Source organism: Neoarius graeffei, chromosome 10 (assembly GCF_027579695.1).
Source record: "Neoarius graeffei isolate fNeoGra1 chromosome 10, fNeoGra1.pri, whole genome shotgun sequence".
NCBI lineage: Eukaryota > Metazoa > Chordata > Actinopteri > Siluriformes > Ariidae > Neoarius > Neoarius graeffei.
In genome coordinates this window covers 46,528,475-46,547,670 of record NC_083578.1, presented here as the reverse complement: position 1 = coordinate 46,547,670, position 19,196 = coordinate 46,528,475, and the positions used below count along the sequence as shown (strand labels likewise).

Genomic DNA, 19,196 nt, shown 5'->3' with positions numbered 1-19,196 from the left:
GTCTCTGCGAGCCTACCACACAGATTTAATACTTGTCATTTTTAGGGCATACTTAACAACGTGTTTTCTTTCTCTCTCACTCTTCCCCCCCCCCCCCCCATCTGTCCCTCTGAGTTACATGTTGATCCTGGGATTGAGATGCTGGCCTCTTCTGCCCCTCGGACCTGCTTGATCCATCCTGGTGCCCTGTGTCTGGTCGGAGTTTTATCGCACCGCTCCTGTGAAGGACGGCCCCATGAGGACAGTTGAGGGTTATACCTGTTAAAACTGTTAATATTATAGTCAGGCTGTCTGTTGTTGCCCAAATGAGGATGGGTTCCCTTTTGAGTCTGGTTCCTCTTGAGGTTTCTTCCTCATGTCGTCTGAGGGAGTTTTTCCTTGCCACCGTCGCCACAGGCTTGCTCATTGGGGATAGATTAGGGATAAAATTAGCTCATGTTTTAAGTCGTTCAAATTCTGTAAAGCTGCTTTGCGACAATGTTTATTGTTAAAAGCGCTGTACAAATAAACTTGATTTGAAACTTGATTTATAGTTTTCATTTCCTTTAATTGTTGGTACTGCACCCTCTTTCAATACAGGCTTATAGCCAACGCTCCTCAACAGATCAGTGGTTTCATACAAGTCCTCAGTAAAATGTGCAGAGCAGAGGAGAGACCACTTCGTAGACGCCCAATCCATGAATCTCTCGCAAAACACGGCCAAATCCTTGTAGTTTGAACATTCTTGGGCCATGAATGCAACATAAACCCACCTTCTGTCGTGTTGCACGGTGATAAATTAGCTCAAAATGGAGGATCGAAGTTGCAGTTAGCTCTGTATTTTAGTATTGCAAAAATGGCGATGAGACCGATAGCTTTCCCACTGTGACGTCACAGACGTCATTCACTCAGACCGCTATCTGTATGAATCACTTTAATCGTAAAAATTATATTAGATTTATTGTTAACACTTAAAACTATTTCTATGCCATTCTTGAGGTCTCAAGGCATTTATAAACAAAGTGAGGCCATGGTTCTGCGCATCTCCTTTAAGGATCCAAAACTAAAACATTTGCAGGTAGTGTTTTGTTTAAAACAAAAACCATAGGGGGCATTTTAATCTGAAGTTCTGCATGGCAAAAGTGCCCAATCTCTATTGCTTTGAATAACACACAGACAGCTAGATTTGGTTCTGTACATTACCACAATGAATTTTGAACAACACAATTCAGATGCAATTGAAGTTCAGACTTTCAGCTTTAATTCAATGGGTTGAACAAAATGATTGCATAAAAATGTGAGGAACTAAAGCATTTTTTTAAACACAATCCCTTCATTTCAGGGGCTCAAAAGTAATTGGACAAATTAAATAATTGTAAATAAAATGTTCATTTCTAATACTTGGTTGAAAACCCTTTGTTGGCAATGACTGCCTGAAGTCTTGAACTCATGGACATCACCAGACGCTGTGTTTCCTCCTTTTTAATGCTCTGCCAGGCCTTTACTTCAGCAGTTTTCAGTTGCTGTTTGTGGGCCTTTCTGTCTGAAGTTTAGTCTTTAACAAGTGAAATGTATGCTCAATTGGATTGAGATCAGGTGACTGACTTGGCCATTCAAGAATATTCCACTTCATTGCTTTAATAAACTCCTAGGTTGCTTTGGCTTTATGTTTTGGGTCATTGTCCATCTGTATTATGAAACGCCGACCAATCAGTTTGGCTGCATTTGAGCACACAAACGCTACGTTCACACTGCAAGGCTTAATGCTCAATTCCGATTTTTTTGTGAAATCCGATTTTTTTGTGAGGTCGTTCACATTAACAAATATATGCGACTTGTATGTGATCCTCAGTATGAACGAAAAGTGACCTAAAAGTGTTCCGCATGCGCACTGCAGGATACGACGACGTCACACGCAGTGAGCATGGCCAGTGTTTACGGAAGTAAAACCGCCCGGTTGCGGTATGACCCATCCAATCTAGCTTGAATAGCTGCATCCCCCCAAATGGAAATCAGCTCCCTAACCTCTGCGTCCTTCCATTGAGAAGATTCAGAACCTTCACAGCCCGAAGCGTCCCTCGCACTGATGTCATGCGCAGGGGCGCAGATACGTTTTTTGAACTGGGGGGGACAAAAAACTGGGGGGGACAAAGCTGCCAGCAAACCAACCCCAACCCCGATATGCCTGTCAAACTTGTTGTGGGTTACCATAGCAACCAAGCTCGAGCTTGCAACCTGTGCAGTCTGCGCAGCTCAACCAACCGAATATCAGTCTTTGTTTTATGTGAGTTGTTGCAACTGTATACACTGCCGTGCACCTCAATAAACCGAATGGTAATTAGTCTTTTGATTTTTCCGTGAGGTTTGCCTTATGCAAAGAAAGACAGCATAGATGTTTTTTCCTCCCTATAAGTGGGGGGGACCGAACGAGGTGAATTTAAATCTGGGTGGGACGAGTCCCCCCCTCTATCTGCGCCCATGATTATGCGCCATGTTGTTGTAACTTTTTTTGAGAGACCCGCCGCCTACTTCAGCGCAGAATAGTGACGTTTGTGGCTTGTTGATGACGTGTAAGTCGGATGAATGCGACCTGGCGGTTCAGACTGAAGTCGCATATGAAAAGATCGGATAGGGATCGGAATTAGGACCACATATCCAAACGGCCTGGGTCGGATTTGAAAAAATCGGATCTGTGTCATTCATATTGTCAATAAAGATCGGATACAGGTCACATATGGGCGAAAAGATCGGATTTGAGTCACTTCAGCCTGCAGTGTGAACGTAGCCTATGTCTCTGAATACCTCAGAATTCATCCGGCTGCTTCTGTCCTGTCTCACATCAATAAACACTAGTGACCCAGTGCCAGCCATGCATGCCCAAGCCATCACACTGCTTCCGCCGTGTTTTACAGATATGGTATGCTTTGAATCATGAGCTGTACCATGCCTTCGCCATACTTTTTTCTTTCCATCATTCTGGTAGAGGTTGATCTTGGTTTCATCTGTCCAAAGAATGTTCTTGCAGAACTGTGCTGGCTTTTTTAGATGTTTTTTTAGCAAAGTCCAATCTAGCCTTTTTATTCTTGAGGCTTATGAGTGACTTGCACCGTGCAGTGAACCCTCTGTATTTACTTTCATGCAGTCTTCTCTTTATGGTAGATTGGGATATTGATACACCTACCTTCTTGAGAGTGTTGTTCACTTGGTTGGCTGTTGTGAAGGGGTTTCTCTTCACCATGGAAATTATTCTGCGATCATCCACCACTGTTGTAGTCTGTGGGCGTCCAGGTCTTTTTGCATTGATGAGTTCATCAGTGCTTTCTTTCTTTCTCACGATGTACCAAATTGTAGATTTTGCCACTCCTAATATTGTAGCAATTTCTCGGATGTTTTTTTTTCTGTTTTCGCAGCTTAAGGATGGCTTGTTTCACCTGCATGGAGAGCTCCTTTGACCGCATGTTTTCTTCACAGCAAAATCTTCCAAATGCAAGCACCACACCTCAAATAAACTCCAGGCCTTTTATCTGCTTAATTGAGAATGACATAACGAAGGAATTGCCCACACCTGCCCATGAAACAGCCTTTGAGTCAATTGTCCAATTACTTTTGGTCCCTTTAAAAACAGGGTGGCACAACTCCAGGGAGCTGAAACTCCTAAACCCTTCATCCAATTTTAACTTTTTAACCCTTCATCCAATTTTAACTCAAATGAAAGCTGAAAGTATGGACTTTATGTCCATTATATAACTAGAATATGTTTCAGTAAACAGGTTAAAAAAAAAAAATGTGTCAGTGTCCAAATATATATATATGGACCTAACTGTGTGTGTGTGTGTGTGTATAATTAATATATATATATATATATATATATATATATATATATATATATATATATATATATATATATATATATATATGTATGTATGTATGTATGTATGTATATATATATATATATATATATATATATATATATATATATATAAATAAATAAAAGTGCTGTCAAAAATGTTGCGTTATTAACTTGACTCAATTTTAACGGCGATAATTTTATCGCGAGACTAACGCTCTGTGACATGATGTAGGTTTTTCATAAGCTTTTGAAACTGCCAGGAACTTGGAACAGAGACTTTGCTTAGAAAACCAATAGCAGCTAGACTGTAATGCAACGCCCCGCACAGCCAGAGTCCTCTGCCCTCCCCCCAAAGAACCAGCGCAGGCAGGGCGCGCTAGTAGAGATGGGATTTATGGCTCTTTGATGGGATCCGCATCTTTGTGATCCGTTCTTTGAAAAGAGCCGTTCAAAAGACTGGCTAATTTGGCTCTTTTTAAATATTTATTCAGTTTTAAGAAGACAGCATCTAAAGAAGCCAGATCCCTCTGAACTGTAAACTCAGTGCTATCCCAGAAATCCTTCCTGTAATATGCAAATTTGGCCGCCTCTGATTGGACAGCGCGACGCATCAACAGGCAGAAAGTGTAAAAGTACAAAATGTGTTAAGTGAGCTGAAACAGTAAAGATCAGATTCAATGCAATATTTATCAACGAACAACTTAAACTTAATATAATAGTGTACTTTATATTATAAATCAAGCATGTCAAGCCTACCGTCACTGTGTAATCTATCTCTCTGATTAGAGCTGTAGACTAACTCAAACAGTAGATCATTTCACTCATGGTTCTCTTGCTAGCCCCGTGCCGGTGCTCGGCTTAGGTTTCACGTTGCAGTGGCTGTGTCAAGACGTGTTATGCTTTGCAATTAAAAAAAAAAAAAAAAAACATTGGTACAAAGCAAGCCCATTCACTTTTTATGCTGATAAGAGAATTACAATGTTTTTTTATGTGACAAAAATGTGCGATTAAATTGCGATTAATCACGAGTTAACTGTCACGACATTAATCACGATTAAATATTTTAATTGCTTGACAGCACTATTATTATATATATATATATATATATATATATATATATATATATATATATATATAAATAAAAATAATCACACACCCCATACATTCTTTTTATATACTATACACACAAAAAAACAAAACAAAAAAAAACCCTTCTGATGACCATAAGATAAAGCTTGTGTAATGTATAACAAAGGATAACATTTAACAGTGCATAAATGAGATTTCAGCATACAAGTAAACGATCTAAAAAGAGATTGTACTGCCAGTATTAAACTACATAATATTCAGAATATGTCCAATTCACCACTTATTGAAATACACCCATGAGTGCTCACCACACACTTGTCCCAGATGATGGACATCCTCTCCTCAGTCCCATTGGTACCCTCTGGGATGAGGGTGAAGTTGTCTTTGCCTACAGCACGCTGAGAGGTGTTAAAGGTACAGTGAGCACTGCCAGTTACCTGCAGATCACCACTGTACATCACACAAACAAGCACCCAACACAGAAGGGTCATAGAAGAGGAAACCAAAATGTATTGAACAAAGTAGAATTGGAATGTGATAGGTTCTAATATATGCTCATCAGCATTAGCCAAATCATTAGTATTAGCCCATTGTATAAGGAAACACAGAAATTAATGTAGCTGTTCCTTAAATTAAAGAAACACGTTGAGGGCAGGCTGTCCCACGCAATGGTGGTATGTTGCAAAAAACATGTTATTGTTTCTGAATAATGGACCATATAACATTTGTGTATGGTGTAGAAAATCTCTATATAGCTTTATGTCCATTTGCATGAGTTCAGAGAAATGGGCATGTGTTGTGTTGACATACCAGGAGAGCAGAGAGTTGAGATAGTCAGGGGTGGTAGGGTCTGGGCTCAGAGGGGGAGAGGTCACATAGGCAGCAGCCTTGGCCCAGTTTTTGCTCCAGTAATGAGTACCATCAGTGCCCAGACTAGCAGAGATAGGCTCCCCATACACTACGGTACCTGATTTATAAAGAAGAGGGAGGCTTTAGCATTGACTCAATAAAGCAGGGAGGTGAAAAAACAAAAAAACAACAAACCACAAATTACACCTGAACATTCTGTGACCTTACCTCTTCATGACTACATTTTCAAAGCTTAAAAGGAGATAACAGACAATTAAGTTTATGACTTATGAACTTGTCTACGAACACTAAAAACACAGCGAGGAAGACACTAATTAAAATACTGTCATACATCATGATAAATAGGTGCACACTGTCACAAAATAATATTCTTTCAACAAGGTACATATCAAAATAGCAAAGTGTAATTAACGAGAATGATGCTTTCCAGTTTTTTGCCTTGACTGAACAGCTCACCTTTTTTCCTGGCCTGAGTGATGACATCAGCAGCACTCTTGCTCATTACCTTGGTGATGTACAGGGGACAATTGGTCTGATTGGCTACCGTTATTGCACGATTGACTGCCTCAGCTTCCACCTAAAAAACAGCACACACTTTCTGCCTGAACTACACTGAAGTACAATGTAACCCTTAATCCAAGTTAAATGATGACTGTCCTGTGTATAGGCCAAGAAACTAATTTAAAAGCACATCAATGTATCTCAGTCTAGTGATGAATGGCTCTGAAGACAAAAAAAGGGCTGAAAGGTAAAAGGATGTGTTGTACACCATAATATAAGGCTTTAATAGTTGGAAGATAAGTTTAGGAATACACTTTAAAAAAGAAGGATCTTAAAAAATAAATAAATAAAAATAAATAAATATAAATAAATATTTTATATATAATATATATATATATAAGTCTTCAGAGCCATATTTGTACGTGTACGCGCACAGTGTTGCAGTCGAGTCACTAAACAGAGTCTGCGTCCAGTTCCCAGTGTTCAAGTCAGAGTCAAGTCCAAGTCAGTATAAAAAAAAATTTATATGATAGATAGATAGATAGAGAGAGAGAGAGAGAGCGCAAGACTCCAATTGCACCATTCGACAGTAGCCATTTTAGCGCCATTAACATTAGTTTGTTCCTAAACATGACGTATGAACAGGTGAATGCATTCTCTGTCAGGGAGTGCAGAGTACTTTGTCAGAGATGGTTGGGAGATGGCTGCAAGTGCAGAAAGTGTATTTATTAATATAAAGTGAAGACAGGTAAACAATCCAGAATGGCAGGCAAAATTGTAAAACAGTGAACAGACAATAGGTCGAACGAGGCACAAACAGGTTATTGTAGACTAGGCAGAATCAAAAGACGAGAAACAGGAAATTAGGGATCAAGAAACCAAGCAAGGAAATAAGGTAATGTGTCAGCAACGCAACTCAATACTTTGCAAAGTGTGCTTTCACAGTTTTTATATCAGCGTGCTGATTGTGTCTTAATCATGTGCAGGTGTGAGGTGTTTATGGCACGTGCACGAGAGCCCACTTGGCGCACGCACTGTCTGGAGCGTGCCCGAGAGATGCATGCACCAAGGCGCACAGGTGTGACACTCTTGTACAAAAATTAATGTACTGTAGATATAAATATTTTATGCCAAATTATGGCAGCATGTTATAAAAAATAAAGAAAAAAAACTTGCGTCCTTGTCGCCAATTTACAAGTCCTAAAGCAGTTAACCCATTGATGTCGGATGCTGCGTCGCGCAACATTGTCCCTAGCGCCGGTTGTTGCATAACGCAACATTGCCCCAAATGCTGGTTGCTGCATAACGCAGCATTGTTGATTTGTCATTATTTTCAAGACGCATGCCAGATTTGTTTTTTTTTTTATAAAAATGTGTTAGTGTTAATGCTGAATGAGCATGATCCAATAAAAGCAGAGAATTTTATCTTTTAAATGCAACTTATTTCATGTCTATGTGCTTCAGAGGCTGAGATATTGAATTTTTCATAGGCGTTTTCAATTATTTTTATTTCAGAAAACCCTCAGGCAGATGGGGACCTTTTCTAAAAGCTGGCTTAGGCATTTGCAGACGTTTTTTTGCAGGCGTCAATGGGTTAATGCACGAGTCGGAATCCAAGTCGAGTCACAAGTTCTTAAAATTAGGGCATGAGTTGGACTCGACCCCAAATCCTGGACTCTAATACTACAAGCCTGGTTGGGGGTATATATATATACACATACATACATACACACACATATATATATATATATATATATATATATATATATATATATATATATATATATACACACAGCTCTGGAAAAACTTCTTATATCAGCATCTCTATGTATGGCAGCCATTTCCTTCCAGTGTCTGTGCTGGAATTCCAACACAAGCACAACTCCTTTTACTTAATGAGGTACTGATTAGATGATCACCTGAACCAAATTGTATTTAATGATGAAGAATACAAAAACCACTGCTGTGGAACAGGATCTGCTTGCAACAGGACCAGTTTGGATGGCAAAAACAGTGATGGTAGAGTGGCAGCTACAATTAACACGACCTTAAAAGTAGATGGCCTTTTGATTTCATAACATCGGTGAAATTTATTTCCCTCTGAATTTGGTCATTGTGACGTTTATTTCTGTAATATCTATTTAAAAAAAAAAAAAAAAAATTCAGACCATTCTGTGGCTGGGAAGTTATGTAATTTGAGGGGATTCCCTAACAAATAATGTGCATGAAAATCGCTCACTTCACACAGTCAAGCAGACAGAGGAAGTCTGGTGTGTGCATGCGCAGGTTTACCTGCTGCTGCTTCTTTTCCTTCTTCTGTTGGGTTTTGTCTCATACGGCATCCAGTGTTGTATGACTGCCATCTACAGGTTTACCTTGACCGTGCACTGACCATTCCATCAGCTAAACGAGCAGCTGATCACACAGAGGTGCTCGCTGACCGCCGAGATTTATTAGTTTGTGCCTGCATTTCCTTTTGTTTATAACACAACGTCTTTTCTCTTTTTTTGTTACTGTAGTCGGTCTTTCACATTTCATTCACACACATGTCCTCCATTGTTCTTTCCTGTTTCAAAATTGTATCATGCAAGGCACTGTGGGATACTGGCAACTGCTTGGTGAAACCAGGTGAGGGTAGCCGTTGGGTCTGAAACCCTTGGTGAGTTAGGGATTGTCTACCCTTCGCATGCAAAGTCTGGCTCCAGCGGAATGGGCAGATGAGACCATCAGTGAGGTCCAATGGCTAGAAAGGCAGTTCCACCAGGCACTGTGGAGTGCTTCAGAGCATGACGAGGCACAAAGGAGTCCTGGTCATCCACTGCAGCAGAGGAGGTCTCCGTGCCACCGGGTCATGGTCTCTTCTGCTGAGAGAGTGGGATTGCCTCTGTGCAATGGCTCTTCCATTTTAATCAAATTCACACACAGGTGTCTGTGCAACCCAGCCCCCAACTTCCAATCACCAAGTTCTGTGGCAATGGGGGAGTGGTGAAAGTGACAAGTGGAGGTAACCACTGGAAGTCAGTCACAAGCCTGCACACAGCCAGCCTGGAACTCTGGTCATTGCTCTCTGAACCTGGGGCAGCAGAGAACTTCGGCAACATCGCAAGTGACTAAGCAGCCTCTTCAGGATCGCACTGCTCACCCTAGTAAGCCCCCCCTTACTAGGGTGAGCAGTGTGATCCTGAATAGGCTGCTTAGAAAAGGTGGCCCAAACAAAGCCTGCCCTCAACTGTCTGGCCAGCTCACCACAGCTGGCTAACCTGCAGTCAACCCCAAAAGAAGCAGCTCATCATTGGGATGTGGAATGTGCATACCCTTATAGATAGAGACAACATCTCAAGACCTCAGAGGAGGACAGCTCTCATTGCCAAGGAATTGTCGAGATTCGACATTGCAGCACTCCATGAAACTCAACTTGCTGAAGAAGGATCAGTGTCAAACAAGTAGCGGGTACACATTTTTCTGGAAAGGTAAAGCCCAGGATGAGGACAGAATCCATGGAGTCCAGCCTTCTGAAGCAAAGTCCTGATCTCCCTACTAGCATCAGTAAAAAGACTGATGAAAATCCACCTCCCCATCAACAAGTGTTTTGTTACCATCAATGCCTATGCACCCACCATGGCAAACACAGATGATCAAAGATCAATTTCACACTGACTTGGATGCTCTGCTGCAAGCCATGCCTAATTCCAACAAGCTCATATTGCTAGGCGACTTTAATGCCAGAGATAAAGACCAATAAGGTGCAGAATAGGGAAGGCCTTTCTTCCCTAATAGGGAAACATGGAGTAGGAAAAATGAACAGCAATGGTCTGTTACTGCTGAGCAAATGCGCCGAGTATGGACTGCTAATAGCCAACACAATGTTCAGGCAGCCCAACAAAGTACAAGACCATGTGGATGCACCCGTGATCCAAACAGTGGCATCTCAACTTTATTACCCACCAACATGACATGGATATCACCAGGGCAATGCATGGTGCTGATTGCTCGATGGACCACAGACTTGTTAGAGCCAAGCTCAATATCCGTATAGCCTCTCACCATTGCAAACACCCAAAGCTTGTCAGACTGGCCTTCAATACAGATAGATTGCGGTCACCCAGTTGCCAGCAAGAATTTTAAAGCAGTCTTGACAAAGTTCGAGGAAATAGGACCGCCAACTGGTGGACCAGTTCAGAGATGGTCACAGAGACAGCCAAGACAGTACTAGGCCCAAAGAAGAGGCTCCATCAAAACTGGTTTGATGAAAATGACAAGGCCATGCAAGCACTGCTGGATGAGAAGAGAAAGGCCTACACTGACTGGAAGAACCATCTTAACTGCTCCTTGTGGCATGACCGAGTCAAGGATTGTCAGGCCAGAGCTCAGAGAACGCCATGCTATGCAAGATCGATGGTGGGAGAAGGTGGCTGACGAAGCATAGCTCTACATAGACACCAACAACTGCAAAATGCTGTTCAGCACAATCAAGACCATCTTTGTCCCTTCAAGGGGAGGAACAGCCCCTCTGCTGACAGCTTCTCCATCATCAAGGACAAGCAGGGAATCAGTGCAAGATGGCAGGAACACTTCTGCCAACTTCTCAACTGGCCTTCTACTGTTGACCAGGCTGCTTTACAACAGATCCCCCAAAAGCAAACACCAGAGGATCCCGACCTCCTGCCCAGTGAGGATGAGGTCAGGACTGCCATAAAGCAAATGAACTGTGGCAAAGCACCTGGAAAGGACAGAATTCCTACAGAACTGTATAAAGTACTTGGAACCTCAGCCTTCAAAGCATTCCATAGCGCATACTCAACCATCTGGGAGGAAGAAGGCATGCCGTCAGACCTCCGGGATACCACTATAGTAGCACTATACAAGACCAAAGGAGCCAAGTCATGCTGCAGCAACTACATGCTGTTATCAAAGGAACCCAGTCCTGTGCAAAATGTCACTGTGGAACTAGAGTGTAGAAATGAACCTACAGTTCAAGAGTTCTACACAAACACACCGAACTTTACAACCTGTACACATGTGAAATGGAAATAAATCGAATAAGGCAGGAAAAAATATTTTGGATAAAATTGTTATTGTCTGTTACACACTTATCAACCTGTGTGACTCAGTTGTGCCTTTGAATCAAGAATAAATGAAAAAGGAACTGAACATTAACCATTTATTGAAATTATTCTTAGAAGAATGATTATAGTCACTGTATGACTACAGCTACAACTGGAATGTGCTGATTCTGCTAATGTTTGTAATGATTGTATCATCCACTATTAGATAAAATTAATATTGTTTTGAAAGTCTAGAGCAAGATATTTTGATAATTTACAAATAACAGTTCAGATATTGTTTCAACAATAATAAGCATCTATTATAATATAAATGACAGAGTGCAGAGAGCTGTGTAACTAAATGTTCTTGGGGTTGCTGAGACATGGACAAGTGGGAATAAGATCTAGCCCACAGTTCAAGTCAAAGCCATTTGAGAGTAAATGCTTTGGCTTTCCCAACATTCTGTTCCCAAAAGCTGATGTCAGGAAAAAGTCTTGACACAAAGGTGGTTTTCTTGCTTCTGTAGTTCTTTTAAACTGTTCTTCCATGTCAGTACTTTTCAGGAAAAGGAATGCATATTCCAACATGTCACTAATGCTAACACTAGGCCACAAATCTGCACCATCACTCCAGTCATTTCAAGGAATTTTTTACAGATCATAAAACTCATTTCTGTGCATCTCTATCCTTCACTTTTTTTCTGACTAAGATTGCCCAAGGAATCCAGTAGTAGAGCCTTTTTAGTTTTCTTCGGACAACAGCACCAGACACCGGACATCTCCGCTTGGCTTCAGTATGTGAACAGCCAATCAGCGGGTCCCATACGTGTTTACGATTTTTATGTCACAATGTACAACCAATGGAGCACTTGCATGTGATGTCACAGCCGATCCAGATTGTGACAGACGCCATCTTGTCGGTCAAACGCCATATTTCCGCCTTCTACTTCTACCTTTTCTTCTGGAAAACCCTACTCTATACAATTCTACTACAACGGCTGCGGCTACAAGCTCTCCCTACCGGTGCACGTTTATGTTTTTTGTGTGTATTTTTGCGTGTTGTTCGTCTGTACCGGACTTCAATATCCACTACAACCGTATGGACTTACTGGACATTGGTTTCCAGCAGAAAACGACGGTTTGTAGCGATTTCCATCGCATGCACAACATTCCGGACGAGATAGCGAGACCAGCGGGGTCTCTGTGGATTGTTATCGGAAGCAAAGCGAAGGAGGCGGCGTCGGGAGCGGAAGCAAAAGCGAGGCTGCAGGCAGAGCCAGCCTGTTGACTAAGTTCAGAAAACAGCTACTCAAACCTCCACTGCTAAGCCTCTACCTCTCCAACGCCAGATCCATGGTAAACAAGATGGACGATTTGGAATTACAGCTGGAATTACCTTATTCTATTCTATAATCGGCTGGTCAGTGCTATACTCAATACTTAAGTGACTTACCCATCTAATGAGGATTATTTTCTTGTTTACAAGATGCCACATGAGTCGCTGACAAATCCTGAATTTCTGTAAAGATAACTGTCCAGAGATTTATAAGCATGCAGTGCTTCACCACTGAACAGCGAGGGAAAGTTAATGAGGTAATTATACACGTCTGGGTATTCCGCTGGCAGTTCAAAATCCACTGACACTGTCATGAAAACTACGTCCGGTAAGCCATAAGGGTCACTAATCTGTAGATCGTTTATTTTAGACATATATCTAGTTATCTATTCATTAGAAAAATGAGCCGTGTAGTCTGTCGGATGAAATTGATCCATTCTGTACACGAGTGCAGCTGTATTCAGCTGTGCTTTTTACCGACAAGATGGCGGCTGTGTACTTTCCAGTCACGTGACTGCAAGATCTCTATGGGAAACCCCCTTTGTCAGCTGTCTACCAATCACAGGCTCCCATGCCACAATGGCGGTATCTCATCTCATCTCATTATCTGTAGCCGCTTTATCCTGTTCTACAGGGTCACAGGCAAGCTGGAGCCTATCCCAGCTGACTACGGGCGAAAGGCGGGGTACACCCTGGACAAGTCGCCAGGTCATCGCAGGGCTGACACACAGACAACCATTCATACTCATTACAATGGCGGTACCGTATGTTGAAACATATTTAGAAAATAAAAATTCTCATTACGAAATATATGAAACCATCAAAAACAATTAAAAAATATGACTGAAATTAATCTTTGAATATATTGAATGAAACCCTGAATATATGGAATGAAACTTTGTATTCTGCCCCCGCTCTCACAGCTCAGCAGATAGACAACAGGTCCCAAGAAAAACTCTGACTCAGAGGACAGTATATTGAGAAACGCTGTAAAACTCGACAAACAAAATTTACAAATTAGTTTTATATACAGAAAATACCGTTATACAAATATGCGTTAGCTTCCGGCTAACTTTAATGGCAAAATTAATGTATATGCTAATGCTAACATTCGCCGCGATCGGCAAATGCACAAGCATAGATTTAGACAGACTTTAATGATCCACGAGGGAAATGACTGTCACCGTAGCTTCGTTGCACATAAAAGAAGTAAACACTAATAAAACCACAAGCATTCGCCAGAGTGTTACTGTAACAATGTCTTTATTGTTTAAAATAGCCGCAACCAAATCCCGAGCCGGCTGACTCATTTTTTGCTGCAGGACGGCGGCAGTGCCTTCATGATGTCAGCCAAGTATATGGAATGAAACTTGGCTGATGTCATGAAGGCACTGCCGCTGTCCTGCAGCAAAAATGAGTCAGCCGACTCGGCTATTTTAAACAATAAAGACATTGTTAACACTCTGGCGAATGCTTGTGGTTTTATTAGTGTTTACTTCTTTTATGTGCAACGAAGCTACGGTGATGGTCATTTCCCTCGTGGATCATTAAAGTCTGTCTAAATCTATGCTTGTGCATTTGCCGATCGTGGCGAATGTTAGCATTAGCATATACATTAATTTTGCCATTCAAGTTAGCCGGAAGCTAACGCATATTTGTATAACGGTATTTTCTGTATATAAAACTAATTTGTAAATTTTGTCTGTCAAGTTTTACAGCGTTTCTCAATATACTCTAATACTCTCTTCTGAGTCAGAGTTTTTCTTGGGACCTCTTGTCTATCTGCCGAGCTGTGGGAGCGGGGGCAGAATACAAAGTTTCATTCAATATATTCAGGGTTTCATTCCATATATTCAAAGTTTCATTCCCTGAACAGCATGACATTTTATTTATTTATTTCATATAAAATAAATAAAAAACCTCTTCTGGGCGACTGAGAGCATGACCCTCTGGGCCAGTGATTCCTAACTCCAGGATTCTTTTCTGCTCCTGAAAAGAAATTACACAAAGACTATGAGTATAGAATCCAACAAAAGAAAGCAAGATGGTTAATGCATGCAGCTAAAGAAGAGAAAAATTGTTACCTCAGCAATGATATCCCCATTCTCAGCATGCACTTGGGCGATGGCTCCAAGGTCTCGAATCACACTGAATACCTCATACATCTGCACAGAAACAGAATATATCATTTGAAATTTATCGATAGCAATACCAAATCACTATACAGATACTTTAATCCAATACAGATTAAAAAAAAAATATATATATATATAAAAAATTTTTTTCAGAACTTTTGTCCTAACCGACACTATACAAAAGCACAAATCATTGTAACCACTGCTAGTTATATAGCCTGTATACTGATGATGCATCATAACTAGCTGCGTGTATATATATGCCTCAAATTTCAACAGCTGACATTTTTGATGCGACATTCCTCCCTCTACTCAACTGAAATTCGTGCCTTTTCTGCTAGGTGTGGTTATGGTTTCCCCAAGGATGACCAAATTAGCTTGAGAAAATTGGCCCTAGTCAGAATTCCAATCTACAACATGAAATCGAATCATTGCAGTTAATAGCACTCACTCCTTCAGAAGTTTAAAGTATGTATACAGTTCATTACAGTAACCAAATGTTAGCCAACTAGATAGCTATTAATTAAATGGTAGTTTAGGGGCTCGCTGCTGAATCCAAACATAACACACTGACTAATGTGGTAGTGGCTAACTTTGTCTGCAGAAAGCTGATCTATAAATAGGGCGTTTGCTCAGTGGTTGCTTTGCAAACCTTGAGTTAAAGTATTTATTGCACCGGGAACTGTTCTCATAGATTATCAAGTAAGCCAGACTCCTCTCTGCCATATTTATGCACTCTCTTTGCTCTCCATCAATCAAGAAGCCAATTAGACCTGGCTATTTTCTCTTCTTTATTATTTTGTTTAACAGATTCAAGGATGAGCTTTATAATATAATTTTTGTCCAAAAGTACCAAAAACAGGCACCATATTTTTACGACAACTTGGTACTCCTGTAGTGTGCCTTTGGTGCCTTTCTGCCTGGCCAAAAAACCACACACACACACGCTCTTTCATTGGACTGCCTTTAGCTTCAATTGTGGCATGTTCACCATGACATTATTTTGACACCCTTATGCAACGTCACAGCATTTATTTCAGTCCAATGGGAGAGTCAAATCAAACGTCTTTTCCAGCACATCCTAAAGACCTTCAATGGGGTTAAGGTCAGGACTCTGTGGTGGCCAATTCATGTGTGAAAATGAATTCTCTTGCTCTCTGAACCACTCTTTCACATTTTGAGCTTGATGAATCCTGGCACTGTTGTCCTTGAATAAGCCCATGCCATCAGGGAAGGAAAAATCAACTGTTGTAATAACCTGGTCATTCAGGTTGTCAGCTGGCTTCATTTTATTGCCACAACATTGCTAAGCCTCAACCTGACCAACTGAAGCAAGCCCAGATCATAACACTGCCTCCAGAGGCTTAAACAGTAACCACTATGCATGATGGGTGCATCGCTCCATGCACTTCCCTTCTGACCCCAATCACTCTGGAACAGGGTAGATTTGGACTCCTCAGACCACATGACCTTTCCCCCCTTGCTCCACAGTCCAATCCAACAGAAGTTGAAGCCTTTTCTTCTTTCTTCTTATTAGTCTCACCAACAATCGTTTTCTTCTGGTCACACAACTGTTTAGTCCAAATCCTAGGAGTTCTCGTTGCATTGTGTGTAAATGCTCTTCTTTTCATTATTAAACATAGCAGTGTCCCCTGTCTTTTTTTTTTTAATGATTTGACTTCAAGCGTTTAAGTGACCTCCAATCATGGTCAGTCAAGATTTTTTTCCCGACCACATTTCTTCCACAATGTTGATGGTTCACCATTATCCTTCCAGGTTTTAATTATGTACTGGACAGTTCTTAACCCAATTCGTTATTTCAGCAATCTTCTTAGTTGTTTTCTTGCTTGATGTAGGCTAATAATTTGAACTTTCTGCAACACAGTAAAATCTTTTCCATGACCACGGGATATGCCTTCGAACATGTTTATTTAAGAAATGAGAAGCTACTCACTGCATCAGTTAGAGTTAAAGGAATTGTTACCAGCTGAAACAATCACTGCAGTAATAATTATCCAACCAAAGGCTCTTAATTATTTGTTTATTTAAATCCAAATAGTGACTTTTTTTGGCCAGGTAGTGTACATTGAGATACCAAACCCTATGAGCAACACCAGGTTTTTACCAATAAACCAGAAGCAAGTACTAGATAGTTGTAGGATGAACTGAGAAACAAAGATTGGAGAAATGGTTTATGGTCATTTAGCACAAGTCTTTTCACAAAAGTCTTTAAGCACAACTCTAAAGTCCCTTTGCACAAGTTCTAAGAAAATTTAATCTTTATTATAAATACCTACTGATAATGTTTAAAGATGTTTGATGGAATTTTTATGGAAATTGCTGAGATTCCAATCAAATAGGAGTGATTGTATTTTGCCACTCCACCATTTTGAAACGGCCATGTTTGATGCAGCCTGCATGTTCGTCACCAATTCTCCCTTCAAACAATTTAACACAGGACACCAGTTTAGCTACAGTCGACTTCCAGGTTTGTAACGTACATGTGATAAAGACTTCTAATTCTAAAAATCTAATCCGAAATTCTGTTACCATGTGATTTTTACTGACATCAAAATACACAAGACTTCACTTTTATGAAGTTTAAATCTCACTCCGCTAGATAATACATATGCAGTACTGACAGATACTAGTAAACAATCCTGGTGCCATAGCAACACAATTCTTCCCTTCTAAAAAGATCGTTTTCCTCAGTGAATAAAAACACACAAAAGCATGTCAAAAATGCAAGAAAAAAAAATTACATTTTTTAGGTGGTGAACGTGCCCCCCCACACACACAATGGAGTTTAAAAGCAGCAAAATGCCCCCAAATTCTGGGTGAGTGTGCTCCCTGCTTACTTGTGCATGTTCACTGCTTCAATGATTGGGCTTATTTTTTACGCCCAAATGCTTGACACTTGGGCACGTTCAGGGTTGTTTACAACAATTGTGCTCAATGACTTTAGGGTTTGTGCTAAAAGACTTGCACGAAAAGACTTTTGAGCTCAATGACTGGATATCGGAGAATCTGCTGACACTCAAGACTAACTAACAAAAAAACAAAAACAAAAAAAAAAAAAACACTATTCTGTATTGCACGAAGCTAGATCTATAGCTTGGTAAGCAAGAAGAAGAAAAAACAAAAACCACATGGGATCACCCAAAAGTGGAGCATTTTCCTCTAACAGTGCATCCTCAAGTGTTTTCAATTCAGTTGGTCGGGTTCAATGCCCGAACTGATGATCACATCATCAGTTTTTCTTTTGGCTAATCAGACACAAGGTACGCCACCACTCTTGCCGGAGCGGTTGGGGGTTAGGTGCCTTGCTCAAGGGCACTTAAGTCAATCCTGCTAGTCTGGGGAATCAAACCAGCAACCTTTTGGTCCCAAAGCTGTTTCTCTAACCATTAGGCCATGACTTCCCCACGAAGTGTTTTACTCCTGTTATACCATAGCAAATTTCCAAACAATGGCGATTTTTTTTCTGAAATGACACTGTCTAACCATTTATAGTCACATTCAATGCCCTGTAACAAAATGTCTCATCCCTCAGTTCTCTCTCTCAATTTAAAAACAAACAAAAACAGCTGGTTACAGAGTTGTGTTACAGAGAAACCTCTGTCCTGAAAACTCTCCTGTTGCATAAAACTTATGAATATTGCAACACACAAAGACTCCTATAAATATTAATGTTTCCAAACAGAAAGCTTCTTGCCTTTTTTTGGTAAATAAGTCCCCCCCATTTATTATCAGCCTTAGGGTGTATTCAGACCAGGATAGTTCGATAGTTCACTTGCTTTGGTCCAAACCAAATGTTTTTTTTATTTTTTCATTTTGGTGCGGTTCGCTTTCACACTGTACATTTTAGTAAGTGGACCAAAATCTGTCAACAAAGCCACACGCCCTGAGGTCGTTCAGCTATTGGTCAGAGACGACACGCGCACAAAGCATTAAGTTCAAAAGTAGTCATGGAGGCTTTCCGTGCTGTTATTCTTTTTAATGTCATCAAAGCTATATGTTTTTTCCAGTTTTTACTGTTTTCACAGTTGTGCGATTACTATGCTGTTGTACAAGTAATTTATCAACAATGACTTCAAAGGGCAAGGTGGCTACGGAGGATAGCGCTGATGAGCGCACATCATGTTGTGACAGTTCTGGCTCTTCACGCAAGATGGAGGAGGTACCGGTATGTGTCGGGATATTCGCCTTATCCATCGTAATAGATGAATTTCTTTTTTGCGTCGCTAGTACCGCCACTTTTTGAAAGAATGTCCCTGATTTTAATGTAGGTCTGACGGAGTTTCTTCACTTTTAGCCGACATTGTTCTGGGGAGCGCGTGAACCCCTTCTCCATTTTCTCACTGAATACAGCAAACACGTCAGCATGTTTG

At 40.7% G+C, this 19,196-nt stretch overlaps 1 protein-coding gene across 1 annotated transcript in view; it reads right to left on the bottom strand.

Moving 5' to 3' along the window:
- Positions 1–19,196, bottom strand: part of LOC132892511 (dihydropyrimidinase-related protein 2-like) — a 49,465-nt gene that overhangs the window by 16,626 nt on the left and 13,643 nt on the right. Inside the window, exons 5-9 of the mRNA XM_060930792.1 lie at positions 14,755–14,835; positions 14,591–14,659; positions 6,245–6,365; positions 5,729–5,885; positions 5,227–5,368 (exon numbers count right to left, since the gene is read on the bottom strand). Of these exons, the coding sequence (XP_060786775.1) occupies positions 5,227–5,368; positions 5,729–5,885; positions 6,245–6,365; positions 14,591–14,659; positions 14,755–14,835 (570 nt within the window). The remainder of the gene's footprint in view (positions 1–5,226; positions 5,369–5,728; positions 5,886–6,244; positions 6,366–14,590; positions 14,660–14,754; positions 14,836–19,196) is intronic.